The sequence below is a fragment of the Falco punctatus genome, assembly GCF_963210335.1.
Source record: "Falco punctatus genome assembly, chromosome: 3".
Classification (NCBI taxonomy): domain Eukaryota; kingdom Metazoa; phylum Chordata; class Aves; order Falconiformes; family Falconidae; genus Falco; species Falco punctatus.
In genome coordinates, this window is record NC_137582.1 from 28,309,024 (window position 1) to 28,328,116 (window position 19,093).

General features: G+C 40.3%; 1 protein-coding gene across 4 annotated transcripts in view; it reads right to left on the minus strand.

Annotated features, from left to right (window-relative positions):
* The window catches only part of GRHL2 (grainyhead like transcription factor 2), a 74,311-nt gene that overhangs the window by 38,049 nt on the left and 17,169 nt on the right, over window positions 1–19,093 (minus strand). For 2 of the 4 annotated variants that reach the window (XM_080378051.1, XM_080378050.1), the window contains exons 4-8: window positions 17,417–17,801; window positions 13,957–14,009; window positions 10,245–10,398; window positions 7,646–7,757; window positions 2,100–2,194 (exon numbers count right to left, since the gene is read on the minus strand). In XM_080378051.1, coding sequence (XP_080234177.1) covers window positions 2,100–2,194; window positions 7,646–7,757; window positions 10,245–10,398; window positions 13,957–14,009; window positions 17,417–17,801 — 799 coding nt within the window. Of the gene's footprint in view, window positions 1–2,099; window positions 2,195–7,645; window positions 7,758–10,244; window positions 10,402–13,956; window positions 14,010–17,416; window positions 17,802–19,093 lie in introns of all 4 variants that reach the window. The other 2 variants (XM_080378049.1, XM_080378052.1) reach the window with 1 other exon arrangement.

Here is a 19,093-nt window from a genome sequence, read left to right on the forward strand (position 1 = left end):
CTCTCCAACAGAAGCAAGCATGTGGGGACGTGTACACATGTGCACAGAGGGAAACACTACAGTGCATGGTGACAAGCTTTCAGGTACAACCTGATCTATGCTTGACAGCCCAATACCAAAGTATGTTATGAATACTCTTACTTTTGTAATATTTGTACATATTTGTAAAAATATCAATACATTTGCAGTTCAAGCTCCTAAAAGATCAGATGTTTGATAACTATCCTCCAAAATAAATAAGCCCGTTTGCATTTGAATGACTACTTCCTGTAAAAACACAAATGGCTTTCTTCAATTTCACTCCTGACACTCTGTTAATCCAGCAACAACAAAAGAGTCATTATTTAAAAATACTATGTTGTATTTCCAGCTATCATTGCAACAGTTGTGTTCTTAATGTTCTGGCACCCAAGGGAAGAGCAATGTGAATGCTGTGAGATTAGAACAAAATGGCCAAGGATAACATCCGACATCAGTGGATGTGGCTTTCTTGCTCCTAGGCCAACATGGTGTCTTGGCTAAGTCTGGCTTGCAGCTGGAAATGCAAAGGTATTAAAGAACTGCCAGCCCTTGCAATGGGGACGGTAGCTGCCAGTGGTATGAGGCTGCCATGTTCTAGCCCTGGTAGTGCTTCTATAAAGGTCTTTGGGAAAGTCATGTCAAAGATCCCAAACCTCTATGTGCTGTATTTGATTGCATAACGATCACACGCACACAATGGTCATCTGTTGTGACTGCAGAGGACAACATACTGCTGTATTTTAAAATGGAATCGCATAATATGGGAATATCTGGGGCAGTGATAATGTAATCATTCCATGAGTAAATACAGCACCACTAGCGACTGGGCCAAGTACAACTTTGTTTACCAAGGCTAGCTTTTGAAAGAGCTAGGTAGTTTCCAGACCTACTGTCTTTTCTTTAGCAGACTGTCCCTTTAAAAATGTGCATCAGAGATGAAAACCCCTGTTGCTAAAAAATCTCAGCACCTTCAGCCAGCAAGTCAGGACAGTGAGTGTTAATGCTACCACTCCATGCTCAATGCAATCTCTCTCAGGACTCACTAGCTCAAGGCAATCTAATACTCTGTTAGAAATGCAGCGGGGAACCATCTATGAAGATGTCTCTGTATTTGAAAGACCCTTAGCATTACTTGAACATCGGGCAATTTGTATTTGACACGAAAACAATATCAGAACTTCACTAAGCTCAATAGTGTTTGCTGTCTATTACTTCTACGTTCCCAAGTCTTGCATTACCCCCACTCATTTCACACAACCTATTTCTATTTCCCTTGTTGTTTGCTTTCCAGGGATGAATAACTTCTTATAATTACCAGCAGCTTTTCATTTCTCTTACACTACTCTGTGCAGTTGACACACTCTGCCACCCTTTGGATAACTTTATCTATAAGAAACTTGTTAAGGTGCTCTGCTGCCCTGGTTTATAGGTTCACTGAAGCAGTCAGATCCCTGAATGCAAAATTCCCGTATGTGAGGGCATTTGATCATTTGGAAAAAAAAAAAAAGAAAGATTGCACCAGTTCTCAAGAATACATTCACACCCAATTGCAGGGACAGTCTGTGTAGCACTGTAAAAAATAATGGCACCAACACAAAGGAAGGCATAGTCTATCTTACAGAATATTGATTATTGGAGATGTTAATAGTGTAGAAAATTCTTTATTTAGTGAAAAAAAACATTCACACCTTGTGTCCCACACTGACTTTGCAAGTAGGAAGAAAACTTTTAATGTTTCTCAGGCTGGGCATATTTTAAATGGAAAATCACTGAGAGGCCACAAGTAAGAAACTACATTGTGAGAGCCCTGCAGGCTTTCCTCAGAACTATGTCTCTATTTATCAGTGATACAGGTGTGAATGCACTATCATCTCGACAGCCGTTACATATCATCTTGCCTTTTACGGACAGTCAGAATCCTTGGGGTCAGTGAAAGACCACCCTCTGCCTGGCTTTGCAGAGACCGAGCTCACTCACCTCCACCTATACTTCTTACTATTTGTTAAAACAGAGAGAAGCGTATAGTGAATAAGGATAGATGGTTATAAAGGGATACCATCCGTGTGGCTTTTCCTCACCTTTGCCTCCTCATTGACATCCCAAGTAAAGGACACGGCATTGAATGCGATTTCTTCAATATTCCCAATGGTATTAAAACTCTCCTTGTAATCAGCTGTAAGAAATAACAAACAAACAGACGATTCATGAAAAAGGTTTGAACTTCTGCTTTTACAATTAGTAGTACATCTGCTTTTTCAGCTGAGTTGTCTAATGCCTCAAAACTACCTCTTGTGTTGTTTATGTTGAATAATTAATAACCTTAATTGCAAAGAGGTAATATACTGCAGCTTGAGTCTTATGCATAGTGCATCACTAGCTAGTGTTCTTGCAAAATACTGCTTGTTCTCAAGAAGGAATCGGTGTGACCGTAGTAGGAATAAGTGGGTGTATTCATTAGCTTGGCCAAGGAATGGCCAAAACTGGAGAATTAACTAAAAGCTATTGAAATATTTAAAGGGACTGTTCAAATCTTGACATAACCAAACAACATGACGGTAAATCCTGAAGAAGCTTTCTAAAAGGCTAAGAGTTATCATTGGAGGAAATAACCAGTAGTGTATATTTCTTGCCCAGATGCTTCAGCTTTCCCAGAAATTACTGCACTGGATGCTGGATCTCTATCTTAAAAAACAAAAAACAAAACAAAAAAAAAAAAAACACACCACAAAAAAAAAAAAAAAAAAAAACCAAACCTCAACCAACCAACAAAAAAAAAAATGCACCACACAAAACAAAGGACTAAAACCACAAAGATCCTTTCTTCAAAGTGTGAATGCTACTAAAATAGCAAACAAACAAACATGAAGTGTTTTCAAATTGTCCAACTACAAAATCTGCACCCTCTTCTCACTTCTTTCTAAAGGGCTGTTACTGTTATCAATAAGCTAGCATTTCAGAAGGAATGCAAAGCAAGAGGGAGGAAGTCCAAATTTCAAAGATGACCCAACCCTCCCCCAAAAACAAGGGTGGGAAACCACATAAAACAGGTAACTACTTCTTCACAATCAAAGAAGAACAAGCCCCCTTTTTCTCTCCCTTTGCCAGCCAATTTAACACACTTTCTTATTTTGATGACAGATAGAAAGACCAGGTTTGTAAGGATGTAATATCTTCTTGATTAAAGGAACTTCCAGATTGTTCCTGCAAATGCATCAACTCTCTCGGAGACATATACATTTCCATAGAATCCTCTGAGGGCTGTAATTGGACTCAGCACCAGAGGGCTGAAATTATGTCATGCAGTGATCTCAATCTAATGCTTACTAAGAATCAGAAGCACACTGATTCTTAGATTTGTAATCAGTTATAGAAAGAGGATGTTTTTATATTCTGCAAATGAGACAACCAAATGGTTTCAATATTCATTTCCTTTGCCCTTCTGAAAATAAACAGCTGATTTCTAAAAAGTAATTCCTAGTTAATAATAGTTTTAAAATAATTCATAACAAAACCATTGCTGCACAAAAAGAATTATGTAACATTTGAGACATACAATTATTATACTTTTCTCTCATCTGAAACACAGGCATGCTGGCATTTCACTGGTCAACTGAAACTGTGTGCCTGGGATACATGAATGATTTTGGATGCAGTAAAAATTCACTGTTCTGACCATAGGAACAGCACAAGACATTCGGTGATGCAGCAAGTTACACTGTTTGAGAAGGCAGGCACGTTTTTCATCCCCATCATGAACTTAGATCTCCTCTCTAACTGAAGTCATTGGCTTCACTATCTAAATTCAGTGTGGGAATGCAAATGAGAAAAATTAGAAGACACATAAGTAGCTTAATATGCATCTGCACACATCCACCCACCCCTTAAATCTATGATTCACCAGAAAGTGCCTCGTGCAACTGACTGCTGCATATGGGTGTGCTGTGTAGGTGCACTTTGGAAAGACATGAACAAGATGTCTTGTAAAGACACATGTTTTCTTCTCCTAAAAGGCTGTCAGAAGCTCCCATCCCATCAACCCTTCCCTTCCCCCAACACATGCCTCCGCTTCCTTAATTGCCATACACAAATCTCATGGAGTGACTATATGACATGCTGTTTTAAAAGCAAAAGTGCATCCTACTCCCTCAATTTACAGATAATTAAAGAAGGATTAAGAAAGTATTTACATCCAAGGATATCTGAAAGTTGTTAGTGTGACTACAATTTCTCCTCTTCTGCTTCTATGTGTTACCAGAAATAGAAAATTGGGGTTCTTCACCATGCGAGAAAATGGCTCCACAGGAATTATTTCCTCTTTTTTTAGGTAAACTGCACATTAAACAATGGTAAATTTCAACATTAAACACTAATAATTTGCATGCATTACTTACCATTGTAGTAGATTTTGTGTTGTGCACATAAATAATACAAAATATCCTGCAAAAACATACGGCCAAACCTCTGGAGCACAAATAATCCCAATCTAAAGCTTCCACACCCACTCTATGTCCATGTTTCAACATGTTCCAGTGTTTGTCAAACTATGGTACTGATTCTAAATAATCAGTATTTTCTGCAATCTAACACTGTACTCTTTATTTGACATTATTTTAAAAGAAAAAGCTAGTGATCCAATGTCACAGCACTGTGGAAAAGTCAGCCTTTTTTTTTTCCCCCCTCACTCCTGCTAAAAACTATGGAAGTGCCTCTCTCCTTCAGAGAAATCCATAACAGCACATAGCCTAAATTCTGGAAAACACCTTTCCTTCTTGCTTAGTAAGTGTCAACTCCTCAGATTCATTCCTCAAGCACTAAGGACTTGCTTACATGTAAGTACATGCTTATCCTATTAATATCAAAGCACCTTCAGACCCAGTACAGTATCTAATCCATTCAACCATCCTTCCTCCCAGGAGGTGCACCAGCCAGTACACAAAACAAATTAAAGCTGTGACCCCTGCATGTCTGCAGTGAGGGAAGAACTCACTCTGTTTCCTCTATCTCCAGAATATAATCGCAGGCCAGAAGGCAGACAGACAGACCTGTGCCACCCGGGAGAGCAGCACAAGCAGAGTCGTCACCCCTGTCTGAGGGCTGAATAGCTGGACTCCAGAACTGGAACATCTTGAATTTATTTGATTCTTTGCCTGCTAAGGACCAAGCCACGCTCCAGATTATAAAAGCATTCCTAAACAATTAAAAAGGATTCACAGGTGTTAAACATGCGCTACAAACATTAAGTTAAAATAATATTAAGTATTATAAACATCTATGGAGTATGTTACACAGATTTATGGCTATTCACAGATAGTTTTAAAAGAGCCTAATACGTGATTAACCCTTTATATACTGTTGATAGTTGGAGTGAAATCCAAAATAAAAGTGGGGCTACCAGCAGATTGCCAGACCATCCTCTGAAGATGGGGCAAACCTGACACACACCCCTGTCCTCAACAAGCTTCTTTCACTGCCTGTTTAAATGGTTCTCCATGGCGTACCCTGGCATTTGCTAGTCTCCCTCATAGACACCTGATTCTCTCTGTTAACTACACAGGGCCTGGACATTAACTCAGTATTCCTCTATGGGAGCTCTTCAAAGATCTTAATTTTTAATGTACAGGAAAATTTTCATAGAACCACACAATAATTTAGCTTGGAAGGGACCCCTGAAGGTTATCTCGTTCAGCTCCCGCTTACTCCCACTCAAAGCAGGGCCAACTTCAAATTTGGATGACATTGCTCAGTTAGGTCATCTGATGATAAAACTGGAAGATTTTGCTAAATGCAGCTTCATGGGAAATGTGGTTGGGAGCCATTCTGCCCTAATAAGCACAATATCCACAATGTAAGTCCCAAAGAAAATGAAACATACTTCAGAAACACTGCACCTGGTAAGAGCTAAGGCTGCGTTTCAGTTGTTCTCAAGAAAACACTACCAAGCAACATCCAGGTCTTCCTTCTGAACACAGAGGTGAACTGCGCCCTTACAGTTCTTACATCTGACAGGGAGTGCTATATCAGTAAGTCTTACTACACTGTGCTTCACTCATGTTTGCAGTCCAAATAAAGAACACATGCCAGAGTGCCTCAGAAGTCAGCACAGACCTATTTCATCTCAAACTAATGGAAACATAAAAGACGTTCACTTTAACACAGATAAACAGACAGCACATGCACAGCACTGCATTTTGCACAGCACTGTTTTACAGAATATGCATCATAACAGAATATGCATCATAAGCTGACTCGTTCCAAGTACGGGCCCTGAAATGTGCCAGTACCCCACCAGTGCGGTATGTTGGAGGGTGTTGGCACTGCATCGGAACAAGCTCCTCAGCACATACCTTCAAAGGTATGAGCATTAGCACTGCAAGCTTGTAGCGACTAGCACAAAAAAACAGGCAGCCTTCAGAAATAGCTGTGACGTGGCATACTTGTTCTTTTAACATGTCATGATAGGAGTCATTTGGTCTGGGGTGGAGGTTTTACTGCCTTAACTACTCCAAAGGGGGGAAAAAATTTAAAAAATACCCAGAAGTTGGGGAAACAGTTCAGCCAGAACTATGATGGTAAGAGAGGCAGAAGGGAGATTCAGGACAAGCTGCTTTGACCAAATACACTTGACTTTACATAATGCTAACCACAGCGGAGGCTGCAGCATTTGAAAGTAGAAAGGCACAGCATGAGTAGGACCGCTTGGGGACTGATTGCCTGATCACCCTGTTCAATCACCCCTGAAGACTTACAGTGCTCTCTCCAGGTAACCCTGCTTTTTTTCCCCCTCTGCCCCCTCTCATTCCTGCCATTCAATGGTTTGGTTCCCTCAGGCGGTCAAAACAAGATAGACTTTGTCTGCTTTGGTCTTGCCGACTCCTTTGACTGGAATCCGCTGCAGATGGCTGCATGTGTAAACTGCACGTGGGAGGGGAGAAGTGCTTGATGTCTAGACACTCCCACAGATTTCAACTTCAGGCTCCTTGGCATCAGGTACGTGTTCTTCCTCTGCTAAAATCTCCCAAGCATGCGGATGGGGCAGTTGTCGCTGAAATGGGCTTGTAAATACCTTAGATGGGATGACTGGTGAACAGGTCTCTCAAGACAGCACACCAGAGTTCGCTTCTCCCTCACTTCTCTCTGACACCAAGACTCACAAACTGGGGTGTAGGAGTTCTGTGCACTCCTTTGCTGTCACCATAACTATGGCATCTTCACACTCAGGCTGCACTTACGCATCAGATTAGCTAACATAACTGTTACGTGGGCTGCTATTGTTACTGGATCAAAGAGTGCTCAGCCTTTGAAAAACTAAAGGAAACAAACATTCTGCCACTCCTGAGGAGGTGCAGACCTTGACTTCCCAGCAGCAGAAGGTGGAAAACCACTAAGCACGCATGCAAGGAGCAGCTCTTCTTTGTGACTACTGAGGACCGTTTCTTCTGCATGGTCTCCATCCTGCTTCATAGTTTCCACAGCCAAGCCCTAGCGGGCACGAGCCATTGCTAAAAGCTGTGGTACAAGCCTTGCAGCCATTGTCAATACATACAACCACACCCCTGTGCAAGGTACAGAGCTTTCCACATTCTGCAACCTTCCCCAAAACATCTGGAGATCTTCTTACACTCACCAATGTCAAGGACCCTCTGTTTAGCTGTGTGTTGCCGAGAATGCCAGTATTTCCAGTATTTCAGCTGTTCGTCTCTGTTTTTATCCTCACTGAAAACAACCATGACCACGCTCTAAGAAAATCAACACCAGAAGTTGCATTAGTTAATATAATTAGTAGTCAGAAATACAAAAATTAAAATCTCCCATATGCCTTTAATGATGATCCAGTCACTACCCTTCCCCAGTACTCAGACTGTAAAAGATTAAAGACTCAGGGCAGAAGAAATGTAGTTTTAAAATAATGCAAGGCCTCGGATTATGTTCTTGATAGTCCAAATAAAATGCAATCATATTCTTAGATTTAAGAAGTCTTAAGTTGCCTTAAGTAAAAAGTGGTCATTTCAAAGTCAGAGGATTCCCAATTCCAATTCTGATCCAAGTCCAGTCCAAGTGTTGGAGTGTCATTCTGGAAGATGACATTACGCTTTAAAGGGATGTACTGTTACGGAGCTTAGGCTCACTGGCTAAAGGCAGGACATTTTCAGTTTTAGCATACATAGTACAAATACCCTTCTCGGGAGCAGCACACTTGCATACATGTATTTAGTGACAAACCCAGTGTGACTATTTACTGAGTTTTCCTGAGCTTTTCAGTTCAGGTTCTGAATTCCCTTTGTTAAACTGTGTGATTCAAAGGAAACAGATTGAAAATTCATGCAAAACTTCACATGGGTAATTAAGGCTCTTTAAAAAAGCTCTGCTGTAGGCAAGCAAAACAAAAAACACAAAACCATGAAAGAATTCTCATACTAGGTAAACTGAAGTGAAAAGAAATCACAGAGACCAAAAATTCACCTTTAAATAACCTCTTTTGTTCCCATTCTTCCTTTAACCCCAAGTCACTAAACTCATAAAAAACACCATCAAGCTGTTCCATAAGCTGAGGAACTGGTTCACGATTGATTCACGGTCTGTGTCCCTCCACACAGTCATCACCGCAACCTTTCACATGCTCTGTGACCTTCTCCATTCCATCTATAAAAGGCAAACATCATCGCTGCGTCTTCCGTGTCTAGGTACTGCGTGGGCACAAGGCAGTGTAGGTCGTGGATGAGTCCTGAGTTATGCTTATGCACATTGGCTGGTCATCAGGTATGTGACAGCTGGCCAGCTGATGCATCAATCAGAACTGGCAGTGCAGCCTGTAGCTTTTCCACCGAGGACAGCATTAATCTTTTTTCTCTATCAACCATTTATATGAAACTTGTAGAGGTTTAATACGTTCAAAACCTCTTGTGCCATTGTCAGGTTGGGATGGAATTGGCAATAAATTCAACAGTCGCTTGGCTGGGGGCCTGACAAACAGAACACGATCGTGAAAGTTGTGTGTGGTTTCACAATCTTCTGTAAACTGTACATCCTCCAAAAGAAATGGTTTCCTCTCTCCTTTACAATTTCCACCCTTTTGTTGCCAAGCTTCAAAACTCATGGGGCTGGGCAGTGAATGAAACTTATGAGGACTGGTTTTCAGCCAGATCAGTGAGCTCCTGCCTCCTCTTTCAGCTGTGTAAGTGCTAAAGCTGTCACCACAAAGAGAGAAGGAACACGTAGCTGGCAGGGAGAGAGACTTTTCAGCAGCAGAGAAGTCTTACATCAAGTTCGGCCAACAACAAAACAGCATCATCAGCCTCACGTCCTTAGGAAAGGAAACCAGGCTAAAAATTAACTGCTGTTCAGGTTTACAAATCATTGCCTCTCTTTAGAAAGAATCTCTCTAAACTTCGTGTACGACAGAAACATATAGGTTGTTGTCTGCTTCACTGCTCATGTTGGCCTTCATTGGTTCCTTTGACTAAACTCACAACATTTTTATAGTACTTCATTTATTTGGATGGAAACACTTTTGCAGCCTCATACATATGCAGCCCTTCCAGCTTCAGGGTGAAATTTGCAGGGCAGCAACTCTGAGGCTCATTGTTCATTCCAAGGTTACTGGGTTAGGATTTGCTTACTCAAAAACACTACCAGGGAAATCAGGAGGCCTGTTCACCAAGCAGATGTTGCTGAGTACCCAAGCTCCAGCTCTAGCTGCAGAATCTAAGATGCAAATCATCCATTTTGTCATACTTCTGGGTGGATATTAAGTGAAAGCTCCACTTATACAACGTACATGATTTAAATCTTAGGGCACAAAGGATGGCTTCAACTCTTCACATTTTATCTAAAATGCACTGGAAAGCAGCTGCTGAAGTGCACAAGTGAGTGAAGATGGACTAACACAATAGACGTAGCAGTTCTTTGATTTTTTTCATTAATTGTGCAATGATAAGTTCACCAATGTCAAGTGCAGTATCTGTGCAATCACCATTCTGTCAAACCATAAATTGAGGCAGATATGTATATAATTAACTCATAAGATCAAGATCACACTTTGAAAAAATTGTACCCCAAAATATTTGAGACCACCAATGATATTACTCTCCCACCTTTTCACTGTGCACAAAAGTAAGCTTGCTCTATCCTCTCCCACAAGAAAAAAAGTAATTAAAAGCCAGCCAACCACAACTACATTTATCTGCAGGGCTCCGTTCCCACCTAGGAAAGAAAACAGACTATACCCGGACTTTGCTGATGGGATGCCGGAAACATTTGTTGTCACCCGTCTCGCTCAGGGTGATGGCATAGAACTGTCCTTTGTTCAAGTAGGTCATGGGCCCCTCCCCTTGCTTTTGACGCAGAGATTTGGTAGCTTCTAGCGTATACTGAAAAGTGCTGCTGAAGAGACAGGAAGAGAAACACCAATAAAATCCATATCACTTTCTCCATTTCTCTTTGTCCCCATTCATTATGTATTTCATGCATTGTATGAGCAAGGCATAAGAAGTTAATAATAAAATTCCAAGGAAAGGTCACACAGGTATTTTAAAATGCAATTTTCTTTTTTCAAGTTCATCAGATCTGGCAATCAAGCGTAAAACTATCTGGACTTTAAGCCTCTTGGATCAAAGACTACATCTTTACTTTCTCTAAAAAGAATCATCATGAAGTACAAGACTACATACCCCACAGTGAGAGTGTCAAATACCAGGAGGGAATTCAGTGTGATTTGCAGGAAATCAGCTACCTCCACAGACATTTAAACTTAAAAGTGTCACAGAAGCAGACATTAAACAAAAAAAAAAAAAAAAAAAAACAACCAAAAAAAACAGAGTAAAACTTGTTGCAAAAGATGGACAAAGAGAATGGAAAGTCCAACTGCTACTTTCAGCACAGTGCAGAGAAGGAATACAACCAGAAGGGACAGTAGGTTCATTTGTTCAAAGGCAACATGCAATTAAGGTTTTTACAAGCTTTCTTTTCACACTTAATCAGACAGAACAAAATACCTACATTTAGTTGTATCTGCAATCAAGTAACCTCCCTTTAGAAAAAGACAAAAATTAGAGAAAAAGAGTTTGCTCTTGTGTTGGAAGTCAGATTTTAGAAAAGACCCTCCTTCATAGGAGAACTTTCCACCTTTAAAGCAGTTCTCAAACAATGAAAAGTTAAAGCTCCATTGACTAGTGAACTGTTAGCTGAACACAATTCTCACAGAGCCTCTTGCAGTCACATCCTCCAATAATGGGCTTGAACAATAATCCAATAAAAACAATGCCTGCAGCTCCTCACATTCTCTTAAATGAAAAATAATGTTAACCTTGCAGAATAAATCTTCTCTTCAAACTGCATTTGGTCAACCACAGGAAGCTTAATGCAAGGAGTCACTTGCAAGATGTCCTCACAAATTGGAGATACGGGGGAAGCATTTTCACAAAGGTCCTAATTCAGCAAAGTATTTAAAGCACTGCTGGAGTAGAACCAAAAGGATGAATATGTTGGTCCAAAACAGCAGTGTATCCTTAACTTTCTAGTTCAAACAACTACTTAATCATCATAACACTGCCAAAGCAATATGGAAATAAGGGTAAGACAAAAGCTTTTTTAACTATTCAATGAAAAAGGGGAAAAAATCATTAAAATGCATGAATATTAATAACATTTAAATCCCCACTTGAAGAGAAGGCAGAAGAAAAAAATAACCCAATCCACTGTCTTTCCACCCAAAGGAAGACATTTCAGACAGTTTGGCATCAATTATTCAGTTTAGTATCAATCATTCAAGCAAATGAAGACAATTTCTCAGGGTTTCCTAGCTTATAAATGGAAATCCAGTCATTTTTCTAGTTGTTTAAAAGTTACAAATCAAAGCAAAAGTAAGTAAAAAGCAATCACTAACCTACACCTGTCCAACCCACCAATGGCAGTACCAGCATTTCCCAACAGTGCAGTTGCTGCCAACACAAAGGCTCTTGCACACAGTGGGAAGGCAGCGCCAAGGGGACTGTGGTCCCCTCCACGGCCACCCACTGTAGTGTGCACTGCCACAGCCCCTCTGTCCTGGGTGCAAGGGGAACAGAGGCTCTGTCAACACTGGCAAGTGGGATGTCCCCATCTAAGCGGACCAAAAGAGTAGAATTAGTGGTGCTGCTGACCCAGCATCCATCCTGCTGCATATGCTTGCCCTATGGATTGACCTCCCATTACTGGTGGGGGCACATTCTCTGATTTAGTGTCACACGAAGGGACTGCAGGCTGCATGCTGCAAGACTGCTGCATGATGCATGCCAAAGCATGCTGAGTGCCCTGGGAGATGCACCTCAACATTTCCCACCAGACAGAAAGCTTAACAAGGATGTGTGCTGAGAAGGGCTTAGGATGAACCAGTCAGACACACAGTGTCTTAACAGAGCTGCCTACAGTCTGCCACGGTCTGGTCTTCTGTTTCCTGGCATTCCGCATGTTTCAGAAAGATGTCAAAAATGTAAATCCCAGACACACTGCACCCGGCCAATTTTGCAGTCTCTCTGTGGTACCACTTGGGAATTTTCTTCTTGTTCCCAGCTGGCAATCAAAGTGTGCCCTGTAGCAGGAAGATTACTACTACCCTTAAAACTTAATGCAGTCAGTCAGATGATTATACTACTATTCTGAATCTCACCATGAGTCTTAACTAAAGCCCCATGTAGTCATTAAAGGATCTTCCACCAGGCTTCCAAAATTACTTTCATATTCACCACTTTTTTTTTTTTTTTTTTTTTTTTCAATCTGATGTTTTCATTTCCGAGTACCTATAATTTCCAAGTAACTCCCAGGAAAAAAACATTTTGTTTTTCTTAATGTGTATTTGGAGGTTTCATTCTAATGTGGACCTGGGCCATAGCATGAAGGACTTAACATCTGAGAATTGTTAACAATACCAGTGTTTCAAGATTCAATTTTTAAAATACATATATATATATCTATATATATATCCAGTGTAGTAAGTGAGCAGTCTTTGCTAAGTATCTGTTTCGTATGTACTGTCTATGTAATGACTCAGTTTTGAGCTGACTAGAGTTAATGATTGTTTTAATATTCCTCAGAAAAAAAGATCAAGCTGTAAGAAACCTCCACTATCGAAGCAGTCATATGCCTACTCCAGGAAAAATATGTAGGCATGTTCCTGCTTCTAAAGTGAGGGTAATCTCTCAGATATAAACAGAACTATTCACAAGCATGAAATGAAGCATCAGCTTGTAAGCTTTACTGATCACAGTCTTTATTAGTTAAAGGGACTCTGCGGTGTTTGCCTGTTCTATGCACACATTTTTCTGTGCTTAGGGAGGACACTATTCCTTTCTAACTTCACTTTTTGAAACTTTTTTTTTTTAAAGTAACACTTTTTGGAATTCTTAGGGGTTTTTTACATGACTTGTAATAGATATGTCATTTACATTATTTTATAGGTAAACATGAAATACAACAACAAGCAGTGTAAAAAGACAGAGGGTTTCCCATAAAACCTACTAGGAGTAACTAGGAAAAAACAGTAGGGAAAATAAAGGTGAGAAATCCATAAGGTTGGTGGAGCCAGTTCAAGCATCCTGGACATATGACCTGTGCATCCTGCCACCCTGAAAGGTGGGGAAAATCTTCCATGACCTGGCTGTCAAAGCTATGCCCTGTTACCTGGGGGCCCTCTCTTAACAGTTTCAATCTTGCATATCTCCAGGCTTCAGAGGAATTACTAACTTAAAACCATGCTGAGGTAAGATAATAGATGACGACATAAGCTGATCAGATATGAAAGCTAACGTGCAGAAGCAGGGGAGAGTGATGCTGGGAAGTATCAAGGAACCCTGCAGGTGCCCCCAGGTGATGAAAGGGAGGGTGGGAAGTGGACACAGGCAGCCTCTCCTTGATACATTCCTACGTGATGCCAGTCAACACATTTCAAAGCTTACGCCATACCTTGTTTGTTCATAAATATATTCTTCAGCCCCCACTGACACACTGCGATACTTCTGAAAAATAAAAACAACAATTAAATATAGTTTGATACAATCAAAATGTAAATACCAAGAAAAGTAGAATTATGTTTATTTAAGGACCCATCAGAAGAAGCCATCCATTTAAAACTCAAAATCCCTAAAAACTGGAGTGGACCCTACATGGTTTTTATACAAGAACCGATAGGAATCATTCATTTATGTCAAGTTTTTTGAGGTTTTCATAACTTAACTGCTACAGGAATGCAGCTGAAAAACATCTTCTGCCTTACTGAACTCCTTGCCTACACATTAGTAGAGTCTAAAACAAGCCTGTAAAAATGTACTCCATCTCAAAGTCGATTTTCAAATGAAATCATAGTTTTCCTAGAGAATTCACTTCTTGTTTTGTTTTACTTTATTTAAAAATATGTGTATGGTCAGCTGTCCTTAAGGCCTACAATGAAATGCTGACAAAAATTTAGATTGGTATACTGCCTATTTTGAATAGGAGTTGTGACACAGGCTAAGTAGTATACCTTCAATATAAGATTCTGTTTGAGCAAAATGCACACTTTACCGTATGAAAGAACTACAGTCACTCTTTAAAAAATTAAAACATATCTATAAAAAAAAAAATACATCAAGAGGTGAGATTCTGAAAAAATGAAATATTTTGCACAGGCTAAGCAAGGATTTGTGCTGTCTTCCTGAGCAAATGAGCCTATTTGTACTCTACTGTGTAAGCTTTGCTGCTGCTTCTTGGCTTGCCTTCTGCCTGAAACATACTTTTTGCTGATACCTCTCTGATTCACTGATGGATCATTACATTTAATCTCCAGAATTTCTTTTGTGATCATCAATTAGCAATTAAAAGCTGTTTTGTTTCCAGAAGTGTCAAGCTGAGCAATTTTGAAACAGTTTTTAATTCTACCTTATGCACAACTGTGCCACAACAAATATCCAGTCAGATACTAGTTAAGTGCAAAGGTATTATGTACCAGTTAGGAATATTTCCTGAAGATCAAAAGCCAAGGACCCATGAGCAACAGAACAGATAAGCTAAACAGTCTAAAAATCTAACATCCGAGGGGTATTACAATAAAGATGGTCCCACATCAACATGCATGCTAGAGGCTGACATTGTAAAAAACATTCAATTTGCTTACCTAGCCTCAAAAATTCTGTCTGTACTGTAAAGGACTAATAAATAAGAATATGAAAGAGATGAGAAAGGTATATTTATGTAATTGTTAAAGTTGTATCCAAAGAATGTAGCAAGTGATTGATCAAAGTGTCCACTGTCAAAGGGGTCTATAAAAACTCAGCACACCTTCAGTATAACAGAACCAAGTAACTCAATAAACATTTAGAAACGATTTCTAAAAATGTATTCATGATCTGTTTAAAAATTAAGCAGCTATCAGAGTAAATCTACTGAAGCCAAACCCAGCCATTTGCTCCAAGTGCATAGGAAAACCACTAAGAACAACTGTGTTCCTACTTTAAACACTAATTTCGCACAAGTTTCTCTTTTGGTATGTTCTGACATTTTACCTTATGCTCTCCCCACATCTGCTTCATACAGCTATCCCTACACAAACAGCACATGGCTGCAGAAGCAGTCAGAGCACGACAGGGGTGATGCACAGTCTGGGATTCAGGTAGCCGAGGAAAAAAAAACTAGGCAGGCTAAGTGTTGAGCGAGGCTGTTGCAGGAAGGGATAGCTCTTCCTGCTCCCATGCCACATGCATGTGAGCATTTGGGGCTGGAAGTCCATTAACAGTGGCACACACCCCACCCAAAAGCTACAGATGGGGACCCAGTTAAAGTTAGTTGTTCAGTCTCCCTGTACTTTTAATAGGGGAGGTGAAAACGCAGAGGAACAAGCACACCTGACAAACCATTCCACCCACTTTTGGCAACTGGATTTGAACTGCCTCTTTCTCCACAGACTGCAGAGAAAGCCTAGATGACAAGTATCATACCCTGTTATTAACCAATCATTTTAAAAAACACGTAACAAAATATGACCATTGTAATGAAATTACCACAACATGGAGTCTGGGGTGCAAAGACATTACCATTGTGACAAGAATTACCATAACATGGAGTCTGGGATGCAAGGCCAACACACAGATGTAAATTCCCTCTTTACCTTCAAGTCAAACAACTTTGCACATCCCTCAGCACTTTGCACGGCACAGCCTGGCTGTTCGGGTAGCTCTCAACAGCACGTCCCAGAACAAGCCGTCGTAATGGAATCACACCACTACAGTACCCCAGGGAAAGCCACTCACATAAAGAGCCATTTACCAGTAACAATGAAAAATAGCTGAAATGATGTGATTTGATAATGCAGAGCAGTGCTTCTAATCCAAGATTTGATCTTGCTGATTTTTCAATGGCAAGCTAGATTTCTTCATTAATTATTCATTTAGTTGACCAAAATGTGTTCTATATCTAAAAATGAATTTCACCTCCAGACATCCTGACCTTTGATGCTTGTGTGGAGACAATTTACTTTTCTATAATACACAAACACACAGCACATTTCTTATATTGAGTCCTCAGCCTTAATGTAGCTTGCCTCGTACTTTTGTTAATTTACAATTTCATAGAGTTGGAGGAGAAAAATCCAAAGAAAGGTTTTACCACCTAGTATCTCTAATTATTGGCAGAGGTACTGTCGGCTTTAAATAATTTTTACCTTTCTACTTTTCTGGCTTGTTTGCATTATTCTGCAGCAGGCAAAAACAGCCAGAGGATACTCACCATATTAAAGCTGACTGTATAATTACTTTGCCTCAGTGTAACTGTAAAATAGCTACAAGGTAGCAGCTCCTTGTCTCTCTTCTCATCCCCTACATATACACGCACCTCGGTCTTTCCTTGCCTGTTAACTTTTCCATTCCTCTCTAGTCACTTCATTCTGCTACTTTTTCTCACTTGCCCATGTTACAAAGTAGATCTTAGTGTAACAGACAGCTTCTGAATAAATTACTTGGGTTCCTCTAGCAGCAGAGGCTGACACTGCTCATTTGCACTTTAGGAAGAACATTGAGAATTTCCCAGTTACAAAGTGGCTGCTGTTTCTTACTGTTATGAATAGGTCTGAAGGCAGATCTTGTTAACAGAAAACAAATCCTCTTTCAGAATGGCAACTATCCTCTACTTGACACAATATCCCAGAAGACAAAAGATCTGTATCTCTTACTTTCAGAGTTTCCAATAAACAACTTTAAAACTGTGTTCTGAAACTGCTCATGATGCTCGCTCATAATCAGAGCACAGACTGAGAGGAACACAGCAAGGAGCAGAGATGAATTTGTCGAAACAAGCACCACCATCCTGATGGCTCTTGTGGACAGCTCAGATCTCCTTAGTTTGTTTACAGCTTTTTATTGAGTTCTTAGATGCAAATTTAAGGTGAAAAACTTACTTCTGTTCCTCCGTCTTTGAAGGTGTCGCTGTATGTACTGTCAGGAGTACTGCGCTGGTCATCTTTGAGATAATTTGTGTGGGGAGCAATGTTGGACACTTCGTATGGCTCAAAGATAACCCCTCGGTGCTCCTCATTTTCTCCTCTTGCATAGTGTGCTTGCGGGGTCATAAAAACAGGGGTGAACTCCTCTGCTTTAACCACAGTCACTCCAGTCCCCGTGATGGGCGTTGAGCTCCCAGACACATTTGTGTTGTACTCCCTTTTGGACGACTCCAAAGGGTCTTGGTTCAAGGAAAGGTTAACCGGCACCGTCTTCAGGACTTGCACGCGGTTCTCTCCCCCACTTAAATTACTCTGAGCTTCCGTGGTATTAAGACAATTTCTGTGAGACAAAACCAAAAGCGTTATGAACTGTCCTGATAGAGCAAATCTCTTCCTTAAACAGCTTAATGTTCTTAGATGGCAAGGAAGGAGATCCTTCAATTCTGGTAAACCATTGCCACAAAAAGTAGTACATTAACACATACTAGGCAAAAGACATCATGAGGCAAGCAGAGAAGTCCAGAGCTCTTTAACGACTAGGGAAAGATAATACACTTGATTCCACCTATAATCAGTATGCCTTGTTACAATAAATTCTGGGTATCTGGGGTTGCTTTTGCCTTGGCTTACAATTTGGATGCAAAATCAATCCACCAGTGCAACAGCCTTTAAGCACAAAAGAAGCATAAAGAGTAAGGTGAGGTATGGATTACTCACAGCAGATAATTTGCATGTGAAATAGGCGAAACATCACCAGCAAAATTCATACACTGATGCATGCTCCTTCAGGCTGTTGACAGGCCACTCCTGTTTGTGTAACTCTGGTACCAATGCTCTTCTGAAAGAGCAAGCCCGGGAGTCCCACTGTGTCAGAGTAGATCAGTAACTATAGCGGCTGCAAGGTAACCTCCAGCAGCATTCCCACATCTACCCGTGGTTGCTGTTGAAAGCAATTTGACTGCTGACAGTAGTTGCGCTGACATAAAATTAACTTGTAAACCTTTTAGTAGGTGTAACAAACTGCTTTGTTTTCAACCCAGGAGGTATGTTCTGACATTACAGTTCCTCTCTCTTGGCTTTCTACTGAAGGCCAGTTTTGTCAATCACACTCAACTTAGGAATCTCTCTGGTGTTCACAGAAGAAAAATTGTACCTCAAAAAAAGCTTCATATTCTATTTTTAAACAGTGAATTCATACTACTACCTATTTAAACTTTCACCTTACACAGCTAGTGGAGACCATCTAAGTCTGTCCCAAATTCGCTACATTGAAATAAACCTTGTGTAGCTTCCCTCCCTATAATTTTACATGAAGGTACATGTAAAAACTTAAGTTTTTTCTACATAAATAGACACTCTCTCTTGCGCACAGGTCTTAAGGAAGGCAAGAGTCAGCTTCCTCTGACTCTTGCAAGTCACTTTTAGCCTACAGAGGAAGGCTGAAATTTGAGATGAGTGAGAAAAACATTTTGAGCTAACTATTTTAAAGTTACTTTATTTGCTTCTGGGCACACCCTAAGTTATGTTAAATAAAACTGTATAAATCAGGTTACTGAGTCCAAACTATTCACTTTTTTCTCTAGAAGTTGAATTGAAAGAAAAGCAGCCAATAGCCAACTCTCAGCATAATCT